This window comes from Cynocephalus volans, chromosome 9 (genome assembly GCF_027409185.1).
Source record: "Cynocephalus volans isolate mCynVol1 chromosome 9, mCynVol1.pri, whole genome shotgun sequence".
Taxonomy (NCBI): Eukaryota; Metazoa; Chordata; class Mammalia; order Dermoptera; family Cynocephalidae; genus Cynocephalus; species Cynocephalus volans.
In genome coordinates, this window is record NC_084468.1 from 126,947,016 (window position 1) to 126,969,343 (window position 22,328).

The 22,328-nt window shown below is 35.0% G+C and overlaps 1 protein-coding gene across 1 annotated transcript in view; it reads left to right on the forward strand.

Moving 5' to 3' along the window:
- SMARCA5 (SWI/SNF related, matrix associated, actin dependent regulator of chromatin, subfamily a, member 5) overlaps nucleotides 1-13,850 on the forward strand; it is a 44,605-nt gene extending 30,755 nt beyond the window's left edge. Inside the window, exons 15-24 of the mRNA XM_063107946.1 lie at nucleotides 968-1,116; nucleotides 1,352-1,471; nucleotides 2,231-2,341; nucleotides 2,843-2,956; nucleotides 3,302-3,424; nucleotides 4,480-4,612; nucleotides 5,062-5,180; nucleotides 9,411-9,623; nucleotides 11,668-11,775; nucleotides 12,580-13,850. Coding sequence (XP_062964016.1) covers nucleotides 968-1,116; nucleotides 1,352-1,471; nucleotides 2,231-2,341; nucleotides 2,843-2,956; nucleotides 3,302-3,424; nucleotides 4,480-4,612; nucleotides 5,062-5,180; nucleotides 9,411-9,623; nucleotides 11,668-11,775; nucleotides 12,580-12,645 — 1,256 coding nt within the window. The 3' untranslated portion in view covers nucleotides 12,646-13,850. The remainder of the gene's footprint in view (nucleotides 1-967; nucleotides 1,117-1,351; nucleotides 1,472-2,230; nucleotides 2,342-2,842; nucleotides 2,957-3,301; nucleotides 3,425-4,479; nucleotides 4,613-5,061; nucleotides 5,181-9,410; nucleotides 9,624-11,667; nucleotides 11,776-12,579) is intronic.
- Nucleotides 13,851-22,328: the final 8,478 nt, after the last annotated feature.

Genomic DNA, 22,328 nt, shown 5'->3' on the forward strand with positions numbered 1-22,328 from the left:
CACTTTATAATTGAAAGGCTCCCTCCCTGCCCAACAGGGAAGTCATTTGTGTAAGCTAAGAACATTTTGAAAACAATAAGATACCCTTAAACCCAAAAGAAACATAATCTGTGGATATATTCTCTCTTTGAAAGTCACAGATGCTTGGTTGTACATTCTATTAGGGATCCAGAACCATGAAAGAAGTATTTAAGGAAGTTTTTGAAAACAACTTGAGTCTTTATCCACTTATTAGAAGTTAGTTATAATACAAAAATTTAGGTGCTTTATTTAAGTGTATGTGAATGACCCTTGAGAATGAAAATAATTCTTTGTGAATTTTTGTTTGTATGTTTTGATGTTTGTATTTTTGAAAACAAGGATTACAGGGTTTGTCAAATTCCTGCCAGTTGAAGATTTTCATTAATTTATTAACATTGAGTTTCTTCTATGATCAAAACAAGTTTTTCTTCACATCAGGAAGTTTTTAGAAACTGACATTATATATTTCAATTCTTAACGTAGAGTTTAGCTGTATGAAGATTTTTTTTTTATACTTTTCTGAGGAGAAAAAGTATTTATGAGTAGTAGTAATACCATGTTTTCTACTCATCAGAACCTTTTTGTATTTATAGTGCTCCTATCTGTTGAAACTTGAGGTTTTCAAAAAAATTTTGTAGATTTTGATATTTGAATATTTCCAATTACTATATTTACCCCACAAAAGAATATATTTCATTGAGACAGTGTACAGTAGGCTTTATTACATAATACATAAGCTTTAGAAACATTTCCAAGCTTGCCAACTGAAAATTTGGCAATAAATTTAATATGAAAATAAAAATTATCAGATGTGAATAAACAGTAAACACAAATGTTTGATGTTTCAGACAGAATTTTAAAGTATTACATCTGACATTTAACATTTCAAATTTCCAGTAAAATAAAGCCTGTTTGATTTACATTATACAACATAATGTTTTTTCAGGGAGGCTCGTGGATCAGAATCTGAACAAAATTGGGAAAGATGAAATGCTTCAAATGATTCGACATGGGGCAACACATGTATTCGCTTCAAAGGAGAGTGAGATCACTGATGAGGATATTGATGGTATTTTGGAAAGAGGTGCAAAAAAGGTGAGATGTAGATTAAGTATAAAATAGAAATAATAATATACAATATATAATAATATAAAATATTTTATTCTAGAACTGTTTGAGGAAATATTTGTTATGTGGATTGTAGATAATCTTATTTCCATAAAAAGAAGCTTTTGTGTACTGTAGTGTCTAATTCAGTTTGACTGCAGATCACATCTCTCTCTTTTTTTTTTTATTCTCAATCTAATAAAGTGTTTCTTTTGTTTTCTAGACTGCAGAGATGAATGAAAAGCTCTCCAAGATGGGTGAAAGCTCGCTTAGAAACTTTACAATGGATACAGAATCAAGTGTTTATAACTTTGAAGGAGAAGACTATAGAGAAAAACAAAAGGTAATTTTGAAAGAGGTTTTAGGTGAAAGATTTATTTTACTGGAAACATGGAATTTTAAATGTTATGTATTGCTTTGAGATTTTGTTTTAAATAGCAGACATTTGCGTTTATTCACATCTGAATTTTTTCATTATGTAAAATTTAGTGCTAATTCTTCAGGAGGTAAACTTTGAAATGTTTTAAAGTTTATGTAATGAAGTTTATATTGTTACAGTGAAATATATTCTTGTATGGGGTGAAGTAGTAATTTGGGATATTTGAAAATGAAAATTGCAAAAAGGTCACAACCTGATTTTTTTTTTAACTGCAGAATTGGCTGATAATAAAGGGAAAAATTCTCTTAATTTCATAAGTAATACTTAAGAATGTAGAGAGAAATTGGAAAATTAACTGTAGGGTAGTAGAAAAAAATAATTCTGCCTAGTGTTTTTGTTAACATTTGGACATATATCCTCAGAATTTTTTTCTGGACTGAATATATCTCTATATTTTTCTCCTGATTTGTGTTGTAGTGTGAATTCTGCAGCATTTTTCCCTCATCCATTTTGGGCAAGAAATACTTAATGAATGCCTGTGCTGTTTATTAGATGCTCCTCTGTGTGTTAATTACATAGTATTGAGCAAATATCAGTCTCTACACTCGTAGAGCTTAGAGTTCATATTTTTGTCAATATCTTTCCATTTACAAACATCACTCTTAATGATTTGTTACGGTATGTAATAAAAGTTGGTCATTTGAATTGTTTTCCACATGCTAGATTGCATTCACAGAGTGGATTGAACCACCTAAACGAGAAAGAAAGGCCAACTATGCTGTTGATGCATATTTCAGGGAAGCTCTTCGTGTTAGTGAACCTAAAGCACCCAAGGTGAGTTGACAAAACACAAAAATATCTAAAGTTATTAAAAATGTAAATTATTTTTTTCTTACATTCTTGCAATAAGATAAGATTGAGATTTTAATTTTGTGTGATTTTTTATAACAAATCCCCTGTTTTTTTAGTTAAAATTTTTTAAAAAGTAATTTTGAATCTGCATTTAAAATTTGATTAAAGTAGGTTCAAATTTATTTATTTATTTATTTATTTATTTGGCCAGTAAGAGGATCGCAACCCTCAGCACAGTGTGGTCCACACCATGCTCAGCCAGTGAGCGCACTGGCCATCCCTATATGGGATCCGAACCCACGGCCTTGGCACTACCAGCGCCACACTCTCCTGAGTGAACAATGGGGCCGGCTCAAGTTCAATTTTATTGAAAGGTGTATTCAGTTTGGAGAACTGACTGTCATGGTTTGTGAAATAAGTACTAGAAATAGATTTAAAACAAAATTTCTTTTTTATGAACAACATTTTTGTTTTTCCCTTTAGGCTCCTCGACCTCCTAAACAACCCAATGTACAGGATTTTCAGTTCTTTCCCCCACGTTTATTTGAATTACTTGAAAAAGAAATTCTGTATTACAGAAAAACTATTGGGTACAAGGTAATTGAAATTCTCTGTTTTGTGTTATTCCCTATCTAGAAACCATGGAGAGTATAAATATTAATTACTAATTTTTGTTTAATTTGAACCTAATTAGGAAAGAATATTGATTTACTCTATCCTGGTGGTTTATGACAACTGCATAAACTTGTGTCTGTTATTCTTCTTTAAAGAGAAAGAAAAAACTTTTTATGATTAATCTGGTTTGTTTTTAATGTAATAATTGCAGGATATCAGTCGGGGTTTTTTTGTGGCCGTATTGTAAAATGTCAGTTGATTAAGAATTTAGTTCATCACGTGCTCTTTACAATTTACTGATTGATGGCATAGAAAAATATCTTTTAGGTACCTCGAAATCCTGACCTACCTAATGCAGCACAGGCACAAAAAGAAGAACAGCTTAAAATTGATGAAGCTGAACCCCTTAATGATGAGGAGTTGGAGGAAAAAGAGAAGCTTCTAACACAGGTATAGCCTTCAAAAAACACAAAATTTAATAACAGTTTGTTCATAATGTACTGTGTTAGGATTTGTTGGGGCATACAAAGAACTGCAAATTTCTGCTTTCAAAGATGGAATTATTGGAGAGAATGAAGCATGAGCATATGGATAAGTGCCATATTTTGACTGTCACTGGTTGTTGAGATAGTTGAGAAGATTATAGGTTTGATTTGATCACTTTATTTTCACCATAATCTTCCTCATTGCTACAAGTTACCATTCTCAATTACAAACCTCTGCTTGGTACATTTTAAACATCCTTTGGGGTTCATTCAAGGCCTTTCAGAATCTGGCCTTTAATCCTTTAAAGCTTTACTTTCTATTCCATTTTCCCACTTGCTCATATCTTTGCTCTTTAGCTTATATTATTTACTCTTCCTGGCTAACTCCTAATAATTCTTTAAAGCTCAGCAAAAATGTCAGCTTTTCATGTAGCATTTCTTACTGTCTCATACTCAGATTTAATTGCTTGGGCATCTAAGCAATGTAGATGGTCCTCAACTAACCATGGCTCAACTTAAGATTTTTCAACTGCAATATGCATTCAGTGGAAACCATACTTTGAGTACCCGTACAACCATTCTGTTTTTCATTTTCTGTACAGTATTCAGTAAGTTACAAGAAATATTAAGCACTTTATTATAAAATAGGCTTTTTGTTAGACGGTTTTGCCCATCTGTAGGCTAATGTAAGTGCTCTAAGCATGAGTAAGGTAGGCTAGGCTAAGCTATGATATTTGATAGGTAAGATGTATTATTTCAACTTATAATATTTTCAATTTATAATGGGTTTATTATGACATAACCCTGTTGTAAGTCAAGGAGCATCTGTATGTAATGTGTTGCTGAAATGTACATCTGTGTAGGTGAAAGTTTGCACTCTAAAAGAATTTAATAAAAGATGAACTAGGAACATTTGAAAATTTGTTTTCTGTGATGTTTATAAGCATTGGTACAGTATAGTAGCATCTTTTCCAAGCTTAATGTGCTGTGATTAAATATTTTGTTTCTACTGCTGTGAAGGGATTTACCAATTGGAATAAGAGAGATTTTAACCAGTTTATCAAAGCTAATGAGAAGTGGGGTCGTGACGATATTGAAAATATAGCAAGAGAAGTAGAAGGAAAAACTCCTGAAGAAGTCATTGAATACTCAGGTAATTCTTTTATTGTTTTAATAGTTAGGAGAATGTTATCAAACTTTTGAAGTATAATAAGAGCTGTTGGAAGATTCTTGTTCTCTTACTTTGAATTATATTTTTGGATAAGCTAATTCTGCCACAACTTAGTGCTTTGTTTTGTGTTTCCAGAAGTCAGTTGGATAGTCAGGTTTAATATGTGTTGTCCTGTGGTGAATTTGCTTAAATTTTTAGAATAGAAAATTTAAGAGTTGGAAGATAATTTAAATTATCTAGTTTATCTCTTTTTTTTGGTGTAAGGAAACAAATTCTAAGTGACTTATTTTCTAGTGTCAGATGTAGGATAAATAGAAACGTTTCTTAATCCTTGGCAAGTAAAATAGATTACAGCATACATGCAAACAAATCATTTATATTTATCCCCTTTCTCCACCTATCCCATCTGGGAACTTTTATTCTTTTTACAGCTGTGTTCTGGGAAAGATGCAATGAGCTCCAGGACATAGAAAAGATTATGGCTCAGATTGAAAGGGGAGAGGCAAGAATTCAAAGAAGAATAAGTATCAAAAAAGCACTTGACACAAAGGTACTTTGCATATTAATAAATATGGTGGTTCATAAAGTAATTCTGATCTGTGAATATGAGAGTTAAAGTAACTTTTTTTTTCCTAAACATTTTCTGTTATTTTCTACTAGGCTAAGCCAGCTATTTAGCAGTGACATTGAACAACAAATTTTGCTTATGACTTTTTTTTTTTAGTTAGCACTTAGTCTGTGTATTCCATTGTATGGAAGATTAAAGTTATGGACTAATGTGCTTACAAATGTAAGCCAAGCAGTAGCTATCAAATTGAAAGAATCCTAAATTTGTTTCTGTCTGTGTTTCTCCAGTTCATCCTTACCCTGTATCACTGCAGCACACGTATGAGACATAGTGATAACACATATGTTGAATAAAAGACAAAGTTGTGAGGATAGAAAGTAGCAATATGTAGGATGAACAAGTTGAGAGATCTAATATACAGCATGCGGGCTGTAGGTAATAAAATTGTGCTATATTTGGGATTCATGCTAAATGAGATTTTAGCTGCTCTTGCTCAAAAACAAAAAAATGGGTAACTATAAGAAATCATGGAATGTAAATTTGTTTCACTATAGTAACCTTTTTACTATCTGCATGTATCCCATAACATCATATTGCATACTTCAAATACAAGTAAATTTCTTTTTTTATTTTTTTTAATTTTTGTTTATTTTTATTGGTTATGAATATTCATGGAGTACAAAGCAAATTGTTACCACTGGTGCCTATGATGTGATGGCCAGATCCATACTGGCAACCTGCCCATTACCACAATTGTGATTATACCCTGTGTCCCCCACCCTATTATCCCCCACCATTAGTCCCGACCTCCCTCCATATCCCCCTTTCCCCACTCCACTTTGTGTCCCTAGGTATGTTCTCTCACTCCGCGTGTCCAACGCACCACTGTGGTCTTTTTTTCCTTCCGTCTTTCTCTCTTAGCTCCCACTTATGAATGAGTGCATACAGTATATATCCCTCTGTGTTTTGCTTATTTCACTCAACATGTTTCTCTAAGCTCATCCATGTTGTTGCAAATGGGAGAATTTCATTCTTTTTATGGCAGAGTGGTATTCTACGGTGTAAATATATACTGTGTTTTCCTTATCTGGTCGTCCATTGATGGACATTAAGGTTGGTTCCATATCTTGGCTATTGTGAACAGAGCTGTGATGAACATGGGAGTGCAGGTATCCCTTTGATGTGATGATTTTCATTCCTTTGGGTATATACCCAGAAGTGGGATTGCTGGATCATATGGAAGATGTATCTGTAGTTGTTTGAGAAACCTCCATACTGTTTTCCATAGTGGTTGTACTAATTTATAGTCCCACCAACAGTGTAGGACCGTTACCTTCTCTCCACATCCTCGTCAGCATTTGTTATTCTCTGTCTACTTGGTTATAGCCCGTCTAACTGCGGTGGGATGATATCTCAGTGTGGCTTTAATTTGCGTTCCCTGATGATTAGTGATGTTGAGCACTTTTTCATGTACCTCTTGGCCATTTGTATGTCTTCCTTTGAAAAATGTCTATTCAGTTCCTTTGTCCATTTTTTAATTGGGTTGTTTGTTTTTTTTTTACTGTGTAATTGCTTGAGTTTCTTGTATATTCTGGATATTAATCCCTTGTCGGATGCATAGTTAGCAAAAATTTTCTCCCATTCTGTAAATTGTTGTTTCACTCTGTTGATTATTTCCTTTGCTGTGTAGAAGCTTTTTAGTTTGATATAGTCCCATTTGTTTATTTTTTCTTTTGTTGCTTGTGCTTTTGGGCTCATGTTCATAAAATCTGTGACTAGACTGCGTTCCTGAAATGTTTCACGTATATTTTCCCTTAGTAATTTTACAGTTTCAGGTCTTATACTTAAGTCTTTAATCCATTTTGAGTTGATTTTAATATATGATGAGAGGTTCAAGTCTAGTTTCATTCTTTTGCATATGGATATACAATTTTCCCAGCACCATTTATTCAAGAGGCAGTCTTTTCCCCAATGTATGTTTTTGTTCCCGTTGTCAAAATATCAGATGGCTGTAAGCCTGAGGGGTGATTTCTGGGTTCTCAATTCTGCTCCACTGATCCAAGTATGTATTTTTATGCAAGTACCATGCTGTTTTGGTTATTATAGCTTTGTAGTGTAATTTGAAGTCAGGTAGTGTTATACCTCTGGCTTCCCCCTCCCCCCCAGGATTGTTTTGGCTATTCAGGGTCTTTTGTTCCACGTGAATGTTGAGATTGTTTTTTCCATTTCTGTGAAGAATGTCATTGGTATTTTGATGGGGATTGTGTTGAATATATAGATTGCTTTGGTTAGTATAGACATTTTCACAATGTTAATTCTTCCAATCCAAGAATATGGAATGTCTTTCCATCTTTTTGTGTCCTCTTTAATTTCTTTCAGGATTGGTTTGTAGTTCTCATTGTTGTAGAGATCTTTCATCTCCTTGGTTAAATTGATTCCTAGGTATTTTATTTTTGTTGTGACTGCTGTAAATGGGCTTACTTTCTTGATTTCACTTTCTGTTAGCTCATTACTGGAGAATATAAATGCAACTGATTTGGGGGCATTTATTTTGTATCCTGCAGTGTTACTGACATTGTTAACCAGCTCTAGGAGTTTTTTTGATAGATCCTTTAGGATTTTCTGTATGTAGTATCATGTCATCTGCAAATAGGGACAGTTTGACTTCATCTTTTACAGTCTGGATGTCCTTTATTTCTTTCTCTTGCCTGATTGCTCTGGCTAGTACCTCCAGTACTATGTTAAATAGAAGTGGTGAGACTGGGCATCCTTGTCTTGTTCCTGTTCTTAAGGGAAAAGCCCTCAGTTTTTCTCCATTCAGAATGATACTGGTGGTGGGCTTGTCATAGATGGCTTTTATCGTGTTGAGATACTTTCCTTCTATATCTAATTTGTTGAGAGTCTTTATCATGAAGGGATGTTGAATTTTGTCAAATGCTTTTTCAGCATCTATTGAGATAATCATATGTTTTTTGTCCTTGAGTTTATTGATGTGTTGTATCACATTTATTGACTTTTGTATGTTGAACAATCCTTGCATCCCTGGATGAATCCCACTTGATCATGGTGTATAATTTTTTGGATGTGTTGCTGTATTCTGATTGCTAATATTTTGTTGAGGATTTTTGCCTCTATGTTCATCAAGGATATTGGTCTGTAATTTTCTTTTTTTGCTGTGTCATTATCTGGTTTTGTTATCAGAGTTATGTTGACCTCATAGAATGAGTTTGGGAGAATGGCTTCTGTTTTAATTTTTTGGAATAGTTTGAGGCAAATTGGTATTAATTCCTCTTTAAAGGTTTGGTAGAACTCAGCTGTAAAGCCATCTGGACCTGGGCTTTTCTTTGTTAGAAGATGGCTGATTACCGCTTCAGTCTCATCGCTTGCTATTGGTCTCTTCAGGTTTTCTGTTTCTTCTTGGTTCAGTCTGGATAGTTTGTATGTGTCCAGAAACTTACCCATATCTTCCAAGTTATTTGTTGTCATACAGTTGTTTATAATGGTCTCTAATGATTCTTCTTATTTCTGTGGTATCAGTTGTAATGTTTCCCTTTTCATTTCTGATTTTTGTTGTTTGGGTCTTTTCTTTTTTTTGTTAACCTAGCTAATGTTTTGTCTATTTTATCTTGAAAAACTATTTGTTTTGTTGATCTTTTCTATCATTTTTTGGGTCTCTATTTCATTTAGTTGTGCTCTGATCTTAATTATTTCTTTCTGTCGACTACCTTTAGGATTGGATTGTTGTTGTTTTTCAAGTTCTTTCAGGCATAGTGTTAGGTCGTTTATTTGAAGTCTTTCCATTCTTTTGATGTAAGCGTTTATTGCAATAAATTTGCCTTTTTCAAAAAGCAAACAAAAAAAATGAGGATTTATAATTAAAAATTTCTTCAATGAAAACCATTTAAATGTATTTTTTAGGTATTGTCAACAGAATTACTGCAGTATTAGACTGATATATCTGGTTCAAAGGCAATAGGATTAGCTCCTTTCTAAGTAGTTTCAGACAGTCTGAGTCTGTTTTTCTTTTTATAATAATAATAAAAACTATAAAGGTCTTTCAGGACAAAGGTTATATAATGCAATTGAGGTGCTCTAGATAGAAAGTTCTGATGTGAAATACAACATTTACAGCTAATTATATTAAAGCTGAGTTTAAAATACAGATTATATGGGATTTTGTATTTTATATAGTTTAAAATCTGACTTTTATAGATTGGACGGTACAAAGCACCTTTTCATCAGCTGAGAATATCATATGGTACTAACAAAGGAAAAAACTATACTGAAGAAGAGGATCGTTTTCTGATTTGTATGCTTCACAAGCTTGGATTTGACAAGGAAAATGTATATGATGAATTGAGACAGTGTATTCGCAACTCTCCTCAGTTTAGATTTGACTGGTTTCTTAAGTCCAGAACTGCAATGGTGAGTGCTAAGGCCATTTTTTAATGTAGCAAAGATTACAGAATAAGTATATTCTTCGATATTCTTTAGCTAAGGTAACTTCTTTAAATCTCTGAAGTAGAGTTTTTGTTACAGTGTTGTTAGTATCATAGTTTAAATCAGTTTCTTAGAAAACTATTTATATCCACAGTTAAAAAATCTAATATCATAGTTGACTTATAAAGCTTATTGGCCCCATCATTTAATATCATACATCTTTTAACATCTCTATGTGTGATAGGACTAGTTTTTTATATTTTAATCAGATTCTAAGTGGGAGGAAGTGTCACTATGGTTTTAACTTCTGAATGTGATGACTTTTTGGTTTTGCAAATGAACAAATTTCTATAAGGAAAAATGCTCCTTGCATTCAGGCATCTGCACATCAGAATGCTGAATCTGGGTTATTTTAAAATAATAGCTTAATGTAGTAAAAGACTACTTTTGTTCTGATTTAATGCTAAGTTTTATTTTATTCCCAGTGTCTGGGTGTTTCTGACCAAGAATCTTCATAACCTAAAATTAGAATTCAGAAAAGTTTAGTTTTGATGGATAGCTCCTTTTCTTTTGCACTTTTAACTTCAACTTGTGTTTTGCAGTTTGATGATAATGCTAAAAAGGTTCTGTAGTTTAGGTTTGGGATATACTGGGATAAGCAGAGTTTGAACATTTTTATAGTAGGATTTCTCAGTGTATTTAAAGTATATTGTCACTCTACAAGTCAGTGGATAGTGTGCATGTGCAGTGTTTTTATGTTTGACCACTGAAAATTTTTTTCACTAGATAAGAGGGGCCACTGTTTTGTGATACCCTAGTTTGGGAAATGTACTCAACTATCATGAAGCTATTTTGAAAATAAAAACATTGTATAAATAAGTAATTAGAGGAAAGACAGATTCAGTCACTCTAACTCCTATCTTAAGTCTTGTTAAGCAGGACTAATTTATATAGTTAATGTGGAGTAATGATTTTGTAGTGATTGTAATAAGGTACAGTATCACACTGATTTACCAGTATAATACCATGGTCTGAAACTGCATTACTTCCTATCATGTTTCATATTAAGGCGCACAAAAAATGAAAATATATTTAGTCCCTTGGTGATAACTAATTGAAGCCTTGTCCTTGCCCAGGAGCCAAGAGGATTCACACCTTAGCACATCTGTAACACATTCATGGTTTGTGTGCCACAGTGCACCTATTAAGGGAAACAGAACTTTGATGTAGCATACTACCTTTTGTCTCTATTGCAAGTTTCTAAACCTTGTATGATGTATTGTATAAAGTAGTATTTTAAAATGGTTTTATTGTGGTTTTCTCTGTAGAATCACTCATGAGAAAAAAAAATTTTGCTCTTTAAGGAAGGGAACTGTTAGTCAGCAGTCATGCAAATGGACTTCTGTTTCCTTCAGGTTATCTGTTACATCTACATTATACTTTAAATCCTCTCTAGAAGTTGTAAAGATTGCTAGAGAGGGATGAAGTAGATCTCATCATAGACTTCCATAGATATTTTTACAAAATTGGGAAAGGAGATTGACATGTGGTACATCAACTACCATAATTCTAGTTATGATAACTTTGAAGGGAAAAATTATGCAACCTTCTTAAAGTTCTAGTTGATTTTGACCCTCAAATATGTGGACTTCTAATTTTTTAAAATTTTGGGTATAAATGGCACAGAGTTCTCAGGCATAGACACTAAGTAGCAGTATTGCATATAATGTGAGATGTTCATTTTTGCTGTTTTAATTCTTAAGTGAAGGAAGGATTTATGAAGAATATACAACAGTGTGGCTTTAGAGAATGATGTTAAAACATATTATTTGCAAGTATCTTTTTGTCCTTATAGCATCAATTATGTATGAAAATCAGAGCCTTTTGCTTGTTTTTATTTTATGTATCTGGGTGTATGCGTAGTCTTACATTACCCTATTAAAACTTACCTTTGTTTTAAAATTGAAATCATGAAATCTTGTATATAGAAAATACAAGTTTACGATGTAAATTTATGATTATAACTCAGGAGCTCCAGAGGAGGTGTAATACCTTAATTACTTTGATTGAAAGAGAGAACATGGAACTAGAAGAAAAGGAGAAGGCAGAGAAAAAGAAACGAGGACCAAAGCCTTCAGTAAGTGTTCATGAATATGTAAATATGCAAAATAATATAAATTTTATTCTTAACCTTTTTCTTTTTAAGTATTTGAACACTACTTGGCTATCATTGGTGTGTTAGTCCATCCTTCCCCTTAAATAATACAGTTTTGAGTCACTTAAAAGTATAAGTTAACCTTGATTGTATTGCATGGGGAAAATCACATTATGATGGTAGTCCATAATATTAGAATTTGCGAAAATCTGTGAAGGTATGTCTCATGAATGCCGTGAGTGTACTCTTTTCATTGGGAATACAAGTTATAATTTTAAAATAACTGATGGAATATTAGGAAAACAGTGGCTTTACAATATTTACTGTCCCAGTGATTGTTAGCAATGTGAAGGCAAACATTTTAAGGGAAAAAGGCCATCTTGTTATTTAATAATAGTTAATTTGTAAAGTCATGGGTAAATGAATATCTGTGGATAATATCTGGTATTTATGTAACTTCCTTTTAAAAACTCACAAAATATTTCTCATTACTGCTTTCTTTTGTGAAGAGGGACTGTTGCACATTGGTTTGGTATATTAATTTATTACTGTTGATTGTGAGTAATTCTTATAATTTTATTATGAGCATTAAAATGTTTTTGTTGTGTAAGTAAAATAAGTAGATAAGATTATTTGGAAACTTGATGGTTTATTTTGAAAAATTTATATAATCCTGGAGAAAAATCTCAATTTATTGTTACTATGGAGCAGTTATTACTGGAGTGCTGTAATGTGTCTGCAAATATATTTCATCTTGTCATAGAGAGTAATCCTGTTTTTTTGTAGACACAGAAACGTAAAATGGATGGAGCACCTGATGGTCGAGGAAGAAAAAAGAAGATGAAACTATGAATATGTATTTGTTTCATAATCACTAACTTTAAACCAGTAGTTCTTTAATTTACGGGTCTTCATAAGATGTACTGTACAATGCTCAATTGTTATGTCATTCAAAGACATCAGATTCATCTGTTTATTGAGCTAGAAACATAGTACGTAGTTTCACTTTTTTAAATGCAACAGCTGTGCTGGAAATTTTTTTATCATTAACACTTGAAGTAATAAAATAGGCTTCATTTATTAATAAATGTTTCTTTTGATTTATTTTTCTATTATAGTTCCATTTGTGAAGATTGTGACTCTATCAGCTGTAATTTCTACACTTGTAAGGCTTAAAAACAAGCAAACAAGTAAAAAAAAAAAATTGCAAATTTGTCCCTTCAATCTTCACTTAGTTGTATAATTGTTTTAATTCACTTTGCCTTTGCAGAAATTTGGGTATTTTCTATGTAGTGCTATTGAGTCTCACCTGGAATGATATGTAAATTGCATTCTCCTTGCTTATTATATGGGTAGAATGGAAATAAAAAAGGGCAGGACAAATTATAGTTAAATTCTATGCATATTTCTGTTATGCTTTCTGTTTCTATAGTTGGTTCTGAAGTGAATATGTCCTATTCTGTTGGAAGAATGGCCTTTTAGTTGTATAGCCAAAGACATTTAGTATTTTCTGGTTCCTTAAGTTGTTATTGTACCATTTTGTAAAAGGAATATTATTATTTTTTTTAATTATTTGGTAAATATTTTAACAAATGGCCTTCTAGAGCAGCCACAACTTAACGTCAAAACTTAGGTTTTTTTTTTTTTTTTTTTTTTAATTTTGAAAGACCCAACCAAAATGAAGTGTGAATTTGTCATATTGTTAAATTGAAATTGGTAACAAAATGTATTCCCTCCCAGTTTATAGTATTTTTGAGTTTTAGAGTAAATGAAAATTTTATTTTATTTTAAAATAATTTCTAAGTGATAGCAGCAAGACTGACTATAATTCCAGTTTTTGTTTTCTATGGACAGACTTGATAAACTGGAAACCCTGAAGCAGGGATACCGAAATTGTAGTGTCAGGAATTTAGCTGTACCAGAGGCCTTTATGTGCAACACATAGTTTGTATAAAGTTTTATATGTGCAAATTGGGTACATAAGCAGTTCTCCATTTTTCTAAGGGAATGCAATAAATGTAGCATCGTGAATAAATATAACTTTTATAATCCTTAAAGTGGTCTTTTCTTCCCATTTCTTTAATTTTTTTCTCGTTTGATTGTTTTTCGCCTTTTTCCCTTAGAACGTTATATCTTTCTCTTTATTTAGATTTCGATTTGTTAGTTTTCATCTACCCATATGTAATTGAGGATTTTTTAAAACATTCTGATTTCTATAGTATTGCTGTACTAGTACTGCTTTATTTTCTGAAATGTAAGATCGCCACTGTTAATTCAAGCCCAAAGCTGTTTTTAGCACATCGTAATTTGAATTTATTGCGTGCTCCCCCAAAATTGACTTCTATAGTACCTTGGATTTTTAAATCAGAGTTAAAGGTCTAATGTATGCAAAATTTGAGGAATGGTTACCTATTTTTATGAAAAGAAGGATACTTTTTAAGAGTTGTGGCCTCATTTTGGAAGAAATAATTGGAAAAATATAAGGCTGAAGAAAACTTCATAAGGCTGAAGAAAACTTCATGGAGATCACAAAAGTGATGTTTTCAAGAGGAAGAGAAATCTGGAGGAGGTATGCTAATGGAAATGCAGAATGAATCAAATGTAGTGCCAACCCTTGAGAGCTTGGGTACTCAAAAGAAATGTAAACGGAAACTCACTTGAAAAGAGCAAGACAGATAACATCCAAATTTAGCATTGCAGTGGGTCAATTAGGATATCGCTATTACATGTTTATCTAAAAAAAAGTAAAGCCAAGTTTTTATTTATACTACTGATTAAGGGAAGGAAAAACTTAAGCGTAAAGTAACCATCTGTTTTAAGTGAGGAATCGATGGTGAAGATAGACTCAAAATTGGAATCTGTGTGAAGAAGAAAATGCCCTAATTATTCCCTAAACTTGGTAGAACAGTGCCTGAAGCCAGCCTAGAAGAGTGGGGTGTTTATGTAAGTGACCAGGGTCACAGCAATCTGTTACTCAGAATATTTCATTTACTGAGTAGGGTTCTATACATTATTTCTGTTGGGAGGAGAAAAAAAAGATAATGGAAAAATTTCTAATACAAACGTTTTCTTTTTGCAATTTAGGGCATTTCAAATTCATATAGTAGACTTAAAGTGTGCTTAATTTTATAGTAGTGCTCACATATGCTCATTATAATGTGTTAAAATTTTAATTTAGGAAATCTGAACTAAACGGTCCTAATTTAACATAGTTGCGTTTATGGATTTCTAAATATTGGTCTTCCTTGTAGGAGACTCAAAGTGTCTAAGTGTGACATGATATAGATAGCAAAAAGTAATAAACTGATCAATGTAAATGTTTGACAGTTTTACCAATTAACCTACCAATTTGTTGGTATGTTTCAAGTAACTATTTTCTCACATAAAATCCTGCCTTTATTTTTTTGACATTATCTTAAATTTATTATTTAGAAAAATAATTGGTGTTTTTAAAAAAAATTTATCAAGTCAAAAATGATTATACATATTTTGGGGGTTCAACATTGAGATATGCTGATCAAATCAATATTATTAGTATATGTATTGTTACAAATCATAGTTATTCTTTATGCCCCTTGTCAAATCTCTCCCCATCCTCCTCTCCCTCCCCCCTCCTCTAATCACCCTAGATTTCTTCTCTCCTGAAAGAATAGTGGTTACTCTGTTGATTTGTTGCCTAGATGACCTAGATGATCTGTCCAATGCTGAGAGGTGTGATCAGGTCACTCAGTATTATCATACAGCAGATGCTTCTTCTGTCACTCTGAAATGGGCTTTGTGGAGAGAGAAATCCTCTTCTTTATCTCTGCTAGTGACTCTCCTTGTGTCAGTGCACTCCAGCCATGGTTATTGTGCTGGCTGTGATGGGCCACCCCCTGGTGCTGGTGGTGTGCCTGGTTGTGGAGTGTGTGTCTGGTCCCCGGCTCCATGCCTCAGGTCACTGGGTGGACCCTGAGGTGCTGGTGCAGTGTGCCTGGTTGTGGGCAAGGGGTCCAGTCCCCAGCTCCATGCCTTGGGTCACCAGGCAGGCCACAAGGTGCTGGCGTGGTGTGCTTGGTTGTGGGTGGGGGGTCTGGTCCCCTTCTCCATTCCTTGGGTCCCTGGGTGGACCCCAAGGTGCTGGCGCAGTGCGCGTGGGAGTGGGGTGCTGTCCTTGGCTCCAAGCCCCTGGTTCCCAGGCAGGCCCCAAAGCTCTGGTGGTGTGCCTGGGCCGGAACTAATTTCTTGTCCTTTGCTTACTTCTAAAACGGGAGAACTTCCTGTGGGAACCAGTACTTGAGCTGTGTGGTTGAGCTAAATTGCTGCTTTCTGCTATTTCCCTAGGGAAGGCTTTTTGTGCAGCTCAGGGTTTAATGGTTGACCTTATAGATACTTCCTGCTCTACAGAGACCTGGTGCATCTGGGTTGTGTAGAAACTCTGATCTGGGCCTGAATTTTTTCATCAAACTGCACCCCATGCAATTCTGCATTCCTGACCAGTCTCCTCTGAGTGGTTCTGCACTGATTATGTGGCAGTTCGGCTGTCTTTGCTGTGTCCCAATGTTCTCCTGGTGGGCCTGTCTCCACCACCACCCATGCTCCAGACACTTGCCGTGGGATGGGCCCTCCGCAGGTCCCTTGCGTGACTCACCGGCCTCTGAATGGCTCCCCTTTTTCAGCTGTTCTGGCTCCTCCCTCCTTTGTGGTTCCATGGGAACCCTGTTAGTAGTCTTGCTGTCTTGGGGGCCTCCAAGACCCCCTTCTTCCCTGCTGCATCCAAGTAACTCCATCTGAAGGGCACAGCTGCAGCTTCTGCCGGCTCGTGCTCCATCAGCTCCAGTCTTAAAGTGGTCACAGCCTGAAAGCCTCAGAGCAGTTTTTTCTTTCTCTCGTTGTCATTTCTCTTGCCTTCATGAACTCCGTAGGTCTCTCCTCCTCTTCCCCTGAGCTCCAGTGGCCCCAGCTTGGCTGTTATTACATTTTCATAGTTGTAAATTGGTTGATTTGAGAGTGACGCTGGAAACCATCTATTCTGCCATCTTGAGCAGAACTCCTAGAATCCTGCTTTATAGTATCATTTGACTTTATGCTTATATAGTATTCAAAAACTAGTAAATGCAGCGCTGGCCCGTGGCTCACTTGGGAGAGTGTAGTGCTGATAACACCAAGGCCACGAGTTTGGATCCCTATATAGGGATGGCTGGTTAGCTCACTTGGTGCTGACAACACCAAGTCAAGGGTTAAGATCCCCTTACCGGTCATCTTTTTTTAAAAAAAATATATATATTGATGGAGTTTGGATGTGTTGTCCCCTCCAAAACTCATGTGGAAATTTGATCTCCAGTGTGGCAGTTTTGGAAACTGGTTGAGTCATGGGGGCGGATTGAGTCATGGGGAAAGGGGGATTAATGAGTGAGTTCTCGCTTGATTAGTTCCCATGAGAGCTCGTTGCTTAAAAAGACCCTGGCACCTTCTCTCTCTCTCTCTTGCTTCCTCTCTCTTGCTTCCTCTCGCCATGTGATCTGCTTGTACCCGCCGGCTGCCTGCCGCTTTCCACCATGAGGAGAAGCAGTCTGAGGCCCATGCTAGATGCAGCTGTGCTAGATTCGTAAGCCAAAATAAACCTCTTTTCCTTATGAGTTACCCAGTCTCAGGTATTCTGTTATAGCAACACAAAACGGACTAAAACATATATTAAATGTCAATTTTTTTCTTTTCAATATCTGCATGTCCTTACAGTAGTAAATAAGTTCGGGTGTAATAATATTTTAAGGAACATTTATAATTCCTATTTCTAAGAGGCCTACAGCCCTTAATACTTGACACCATTTCCTATTTCGTTTAATTCAATGGGTGGACTCAAGTTGTAGGAGGTGAAAAAGTATGAAGGGGTTGAATCAAGTGCAAAATATTGCACTTGCTATAGGCATGGAACATAGTTCTTTGCTATGACCATTTTAATAGCTGTAAAAATAATGTGTAACTTCTGTTTCATTGTATTTGGACCTAAAATTATATATACTGCCTGGGCCCCACACTCAGATTTGTGCAGCCAGGGTTTAGAATCACTGCCTAAGATTAGGTGGTCAGTCATTGATCACTGGTGAAACTTAGCAGCAGAGCAGTTGGGTAGCATTCTACTGACCTCAGCATGTATACTTCTCTCTCTGCTGCCACCATCACCTTTTCTGCTTATGACCCAGACATCTTGCAGTACTGCAAGTTTCACTTGAAAAAAGTGTCACCCAGATTCTGAAGTACAGCCAGTCCTCCAAATCCATAGGTTCCACATAGGTGGATACAACCAACCACAGATTGAAAATATCCCATCCCCCCCAAAAAAAAACCCCAATAAAAAATACAAGTAAAAACAATACAATATAACAACTATTTATGTAGCCTTTGCATTGTATTAGGTATTTAGAAGTAATCTAGAGATAATTTAAAGTACATGGGAGGAGGTGTGTAGGTTATATGCAAATACTATGTCATTTTATATAAGGGACTTTGGAGCATCCTCAGATTTTGGTATATGAGGGAGGTCCTGGGAATAATTCCCCTCAGATAGTGAGGGACTGTATGTTGAAAAGTAAGATCACAGTAATCCTCTCTGGGCCTATAGTGATATTCTCTAAAACTATGGCAAGGTTGTTAGAAATGCGGAATCTCATGTTTCATGCCAGACCTGCTGAATTAAAATCAGTATTATAATAAGGTCATCAAAGGTGATTCATATGCACAGTAAAATTTGAAAAACTCTGCTTTAAAACATTTTTCTGAAGCAAAATAAAATGAAACTGTAACAGCTATTTGACAGATATTGTCAGATTAACATGACATCATCAAAGTAATGTGGATTTTCTTTTTTAATCTAGGTGTGGAAAATCGTTCAACAGTATTTCAGAGGACATGCTTTAATCTTGAATTTTGGATATGCGGTTAATTTTACCAGGGGTTTCTCTGGTGAGTTTTTATGTACTAGAACTCAAGTCACAGTATCCCAATTATATTAGAGCATTGTTTCTCCACTGTGTGGTCCGAGGACCAGCAGCAATGGCAGCACCTGGGAGCTTGTTAAAAATACAGATTTTCAGATCACACTTCAGCCTACTGAATCAGAATCTGTAGGTGAGGCCCAGCAATTTGTGTAATAACAAGTTCTCCAAGTGATTCTTCAGGCATACTGAAGTTTGAGATGCACTGAGTTAAAACATCTCAATATATGTTGACTATTGTTTTCCTTTCCTTTAAATGAAATAAATGTTCCAGAACTTTTGAATGTAAATTGTTTTTTCCTACTCAAATTTATAAATCTAATTAACGTATCAGACTATAAAAGGAAAAATAAAATCCACATTGCTCAATTTTTTAGCTTGAGTCTCTGGCTGAGCTTTATCCTAGAGATGACATAAGGTGTTTGGTATTAGTCTTTGAACTCTAGTATTATTATAAAAAAGTGAATGGCTTCTCCTGAACTGAAGCATAAATTTTGATTTCAAGAATTAGCATTTAATTGGTTTTATGAAACTGAGCTCAGCACATCTCATTGACCAGCCATGTTGTCCACTGGTAACAGTAATATTCCCTGGTCATCATTAACCTCTTCCTCCCCTAAGAATAGTATACTACTGACCTGAGTGGAGAGTTAACAAATGAGCAAGAATTACATAACCAGTATTTTGAACCTGTAGAGTAAGGAGGATAAGTCAGCCAACTAGCCATATTCCTTATTTTCTGGATTGTATTTGGGAACATACCCATCTGCTCCTGTACATAGCAACACTTCAATTGCAAGGGAAAGAGTCACCTAAAATTTGAACTAAATCCACTGTTCCACGATCATAGATCACTGAACCTGAAAGAAAATATGTAAGCTTGATGTCATATTGACAGTAGGGGAAAAGTCAGATCAGATGAGAGTTGTGTGCTCAAGGGAGCTCATGAGTTTGGCATCTGTTTTCTTTTTATGGATGCAAAGCTGGTGATTGCAGGTATCTCAGAATGAAAAAATCTGAAGGTCTAAAGGTTATATTTTCCAGATTTTGTCAAAAGCAGTCAATACATCAGATGTGAAAGGGTTTTCCTAGAATTTCCTGATAAAATTGTATGATACTCTACAGGAGTTATTGAGACAGGTGATGGTATTGTTCTCTCAAGGTTTTAGTTTTTAATCTTTTATCTTGAGTAAATGAGGGACTTTCGAAGTCTTATTACCAAAAGTGATATTCTTGTGGGTAAGGTAATATTGACTTGTTTTCTTTTACCAGTAGATAGATAAAATCTACATAGTCTCATGATCAATGGTGTGTGCACTTATGGATGCTGCTTCTATGGTAATTTATTTATTTTTATTGACACATAATTGTACATATCTTGTGGGGTGCAGCATCGAATATCAATACCTGTGTGTAACATGTGATGCTCAAATCAGGATAATTAGTATATTCAACATTACACAATGTGATTATTTTTTTGTGGCCCTTTACCAATATTTTGCTAACTCCCCTCCCACTACCCCTTTCCCACCCCTGGTGGCCTCAATATTATTCTCTCCTTTTGAAAGTTTAACAAATTATTGTGATTGTTGTATTTTTTGTTGTTGGCTGGCTGGTATAGAAATCCAAACCCTTAGCCTTGGTGTTATTGGGCCACTCTAACCAATTCAGCTAACTGGCTAGCCTGTTGTATCTTTTTTTCTTTCTTTCTTCTTTTAGCTCCCACTTATGAGTGAAGACATATGGTATTTCTCTTCCTGTGCTTGGCTTATTTCTCTTAACATAATTTTGTCTGAGTTCATCCGTGTTGTTGCAAATGGCAGAATTTCATTCTTTTTTTATGGCAGAGTAGTATCACTTGAGTATATATACCACATTATCTAGTCATCCGTTGATGGACGTTTAGGTTGGTTTCAACTCTTAGCTATTGTAAATAGAGCAGTGATAAACATGGGAGTACAGGTATCCCTTTGACATGATGATTTCCATTCCTTTGGGTATATACCCAGTAGTGGGATTGCTGGATCGTATGGAGGTTCTATCTGTAGTTGTCTGAAGAACCTCCATACTGTTTTCTCAGTGGTATTTTAGATCATGGATAATATTGGGTTTCATCTCTCATGCCAATTCTGATGACTCTTGGAGTACAGCCTTGGAAGGCTTGGAGATTTGGGGCATTCAGCAGGAAAAGGGGGATATAATTGATTAACAAGTTCATCTCAACTTTGGAAAGGGAATGGTGTTACCAGGGCCATTTATTTGTCAACCCTGGGCAAGAGACTGTGAACTGAAATGTGTACTGACTGTGAACAAAATTCTAAATAGTACCTTAGATATAGAAGAGCCCTTACCTAGAGAAGATTACATTAATTCCTTCCTCAAAGCCCAGAAACCCATCAGATATCCAAACCTCCTTTTTGGAGAAGAGGGACATCTGGGTATTAAGATTGAATTTGGCTGCAGCTGGGTCACTGACCTAATAGGAAGGAGACGAAAGAGGTATGTAATGAAAACCACAGAATTCAAAATAGATTTATGATTTATATATCTAAAGATGAATTAGTAAGCAATATAGATACTTTATTCTCTTAACATAAAACTATATGATCTAAGTTGCCAAGCAACACTGTGAAAGTAGTTTAAAGATATGAGTAATATTATCTTGTTAAATGTTCTGGGAATTCCTAGTATAAGTTATAAAAGAATAAATATATATTACCATGGAGAGTATAACTTCCTGAAGAATAAGACCTTCCACAAAATGTGACTGCTAATATTCCCACACTGATCCAGGATTTGCTGAGTATGTAATAAGTCCAAAGTACTTTTCTAGTCATTGTGACAATAGTAAGGAAGACTGTGTAAATGTTTGGTATAGTATTTTGGAAAGCAGTGTGGATATGAGCTTCTAATATACATGTATAAAAAGCTGGGCATTGGGAACAAGTGAGCAAGACTGACACAGTTCTCTCCTTCACGAGTTTATGTTAATCTTGGGGAGACAAATGATTAATGTATAAGCATTTCCTAGCCTCAGTTCTAGACGTTTTAACCCAGATAATTATTTGTTGTGGGGGCCTTTCCTGTGCACTGTGTTTAGCAGTGTCCCTGGCCTCTACCCACTAGATGCCAGTAACATTCCCCTCATTGTGACAACCAAAACTGTCTCCAGACATTGCCAAATATTCTCTGGGGGGAAATCATCCCTGATTGAGAACCACTGATATGTAACAATTTCATTTAGTGGTAAATGCTACGAAGAGAAATAAATCAGGGTTTAAAGGACTAAAGAATAATGAGAGATAGGCTAGGGCTACTTTTGGCAATATATTTTCTGAGGAGGTTGCATTCAAGCGGAGACCTGAATTGAACCAAGGGAATGAGCTTACTGCAAATAGCTCTGTAAAGATTTCAGTCAAAGAAAATAGCAAGTGCAAAGACAGTAAGGTCAGAGGAGGCTGGAAGTATCCAGGATCCAGGAACAGCAAGTAGACCTTTGTGGCTAAAAAGGAGTGAGCTAAGTGGAGAATGAGTTGAGGTTGCAGATTCAGGGGACAGATA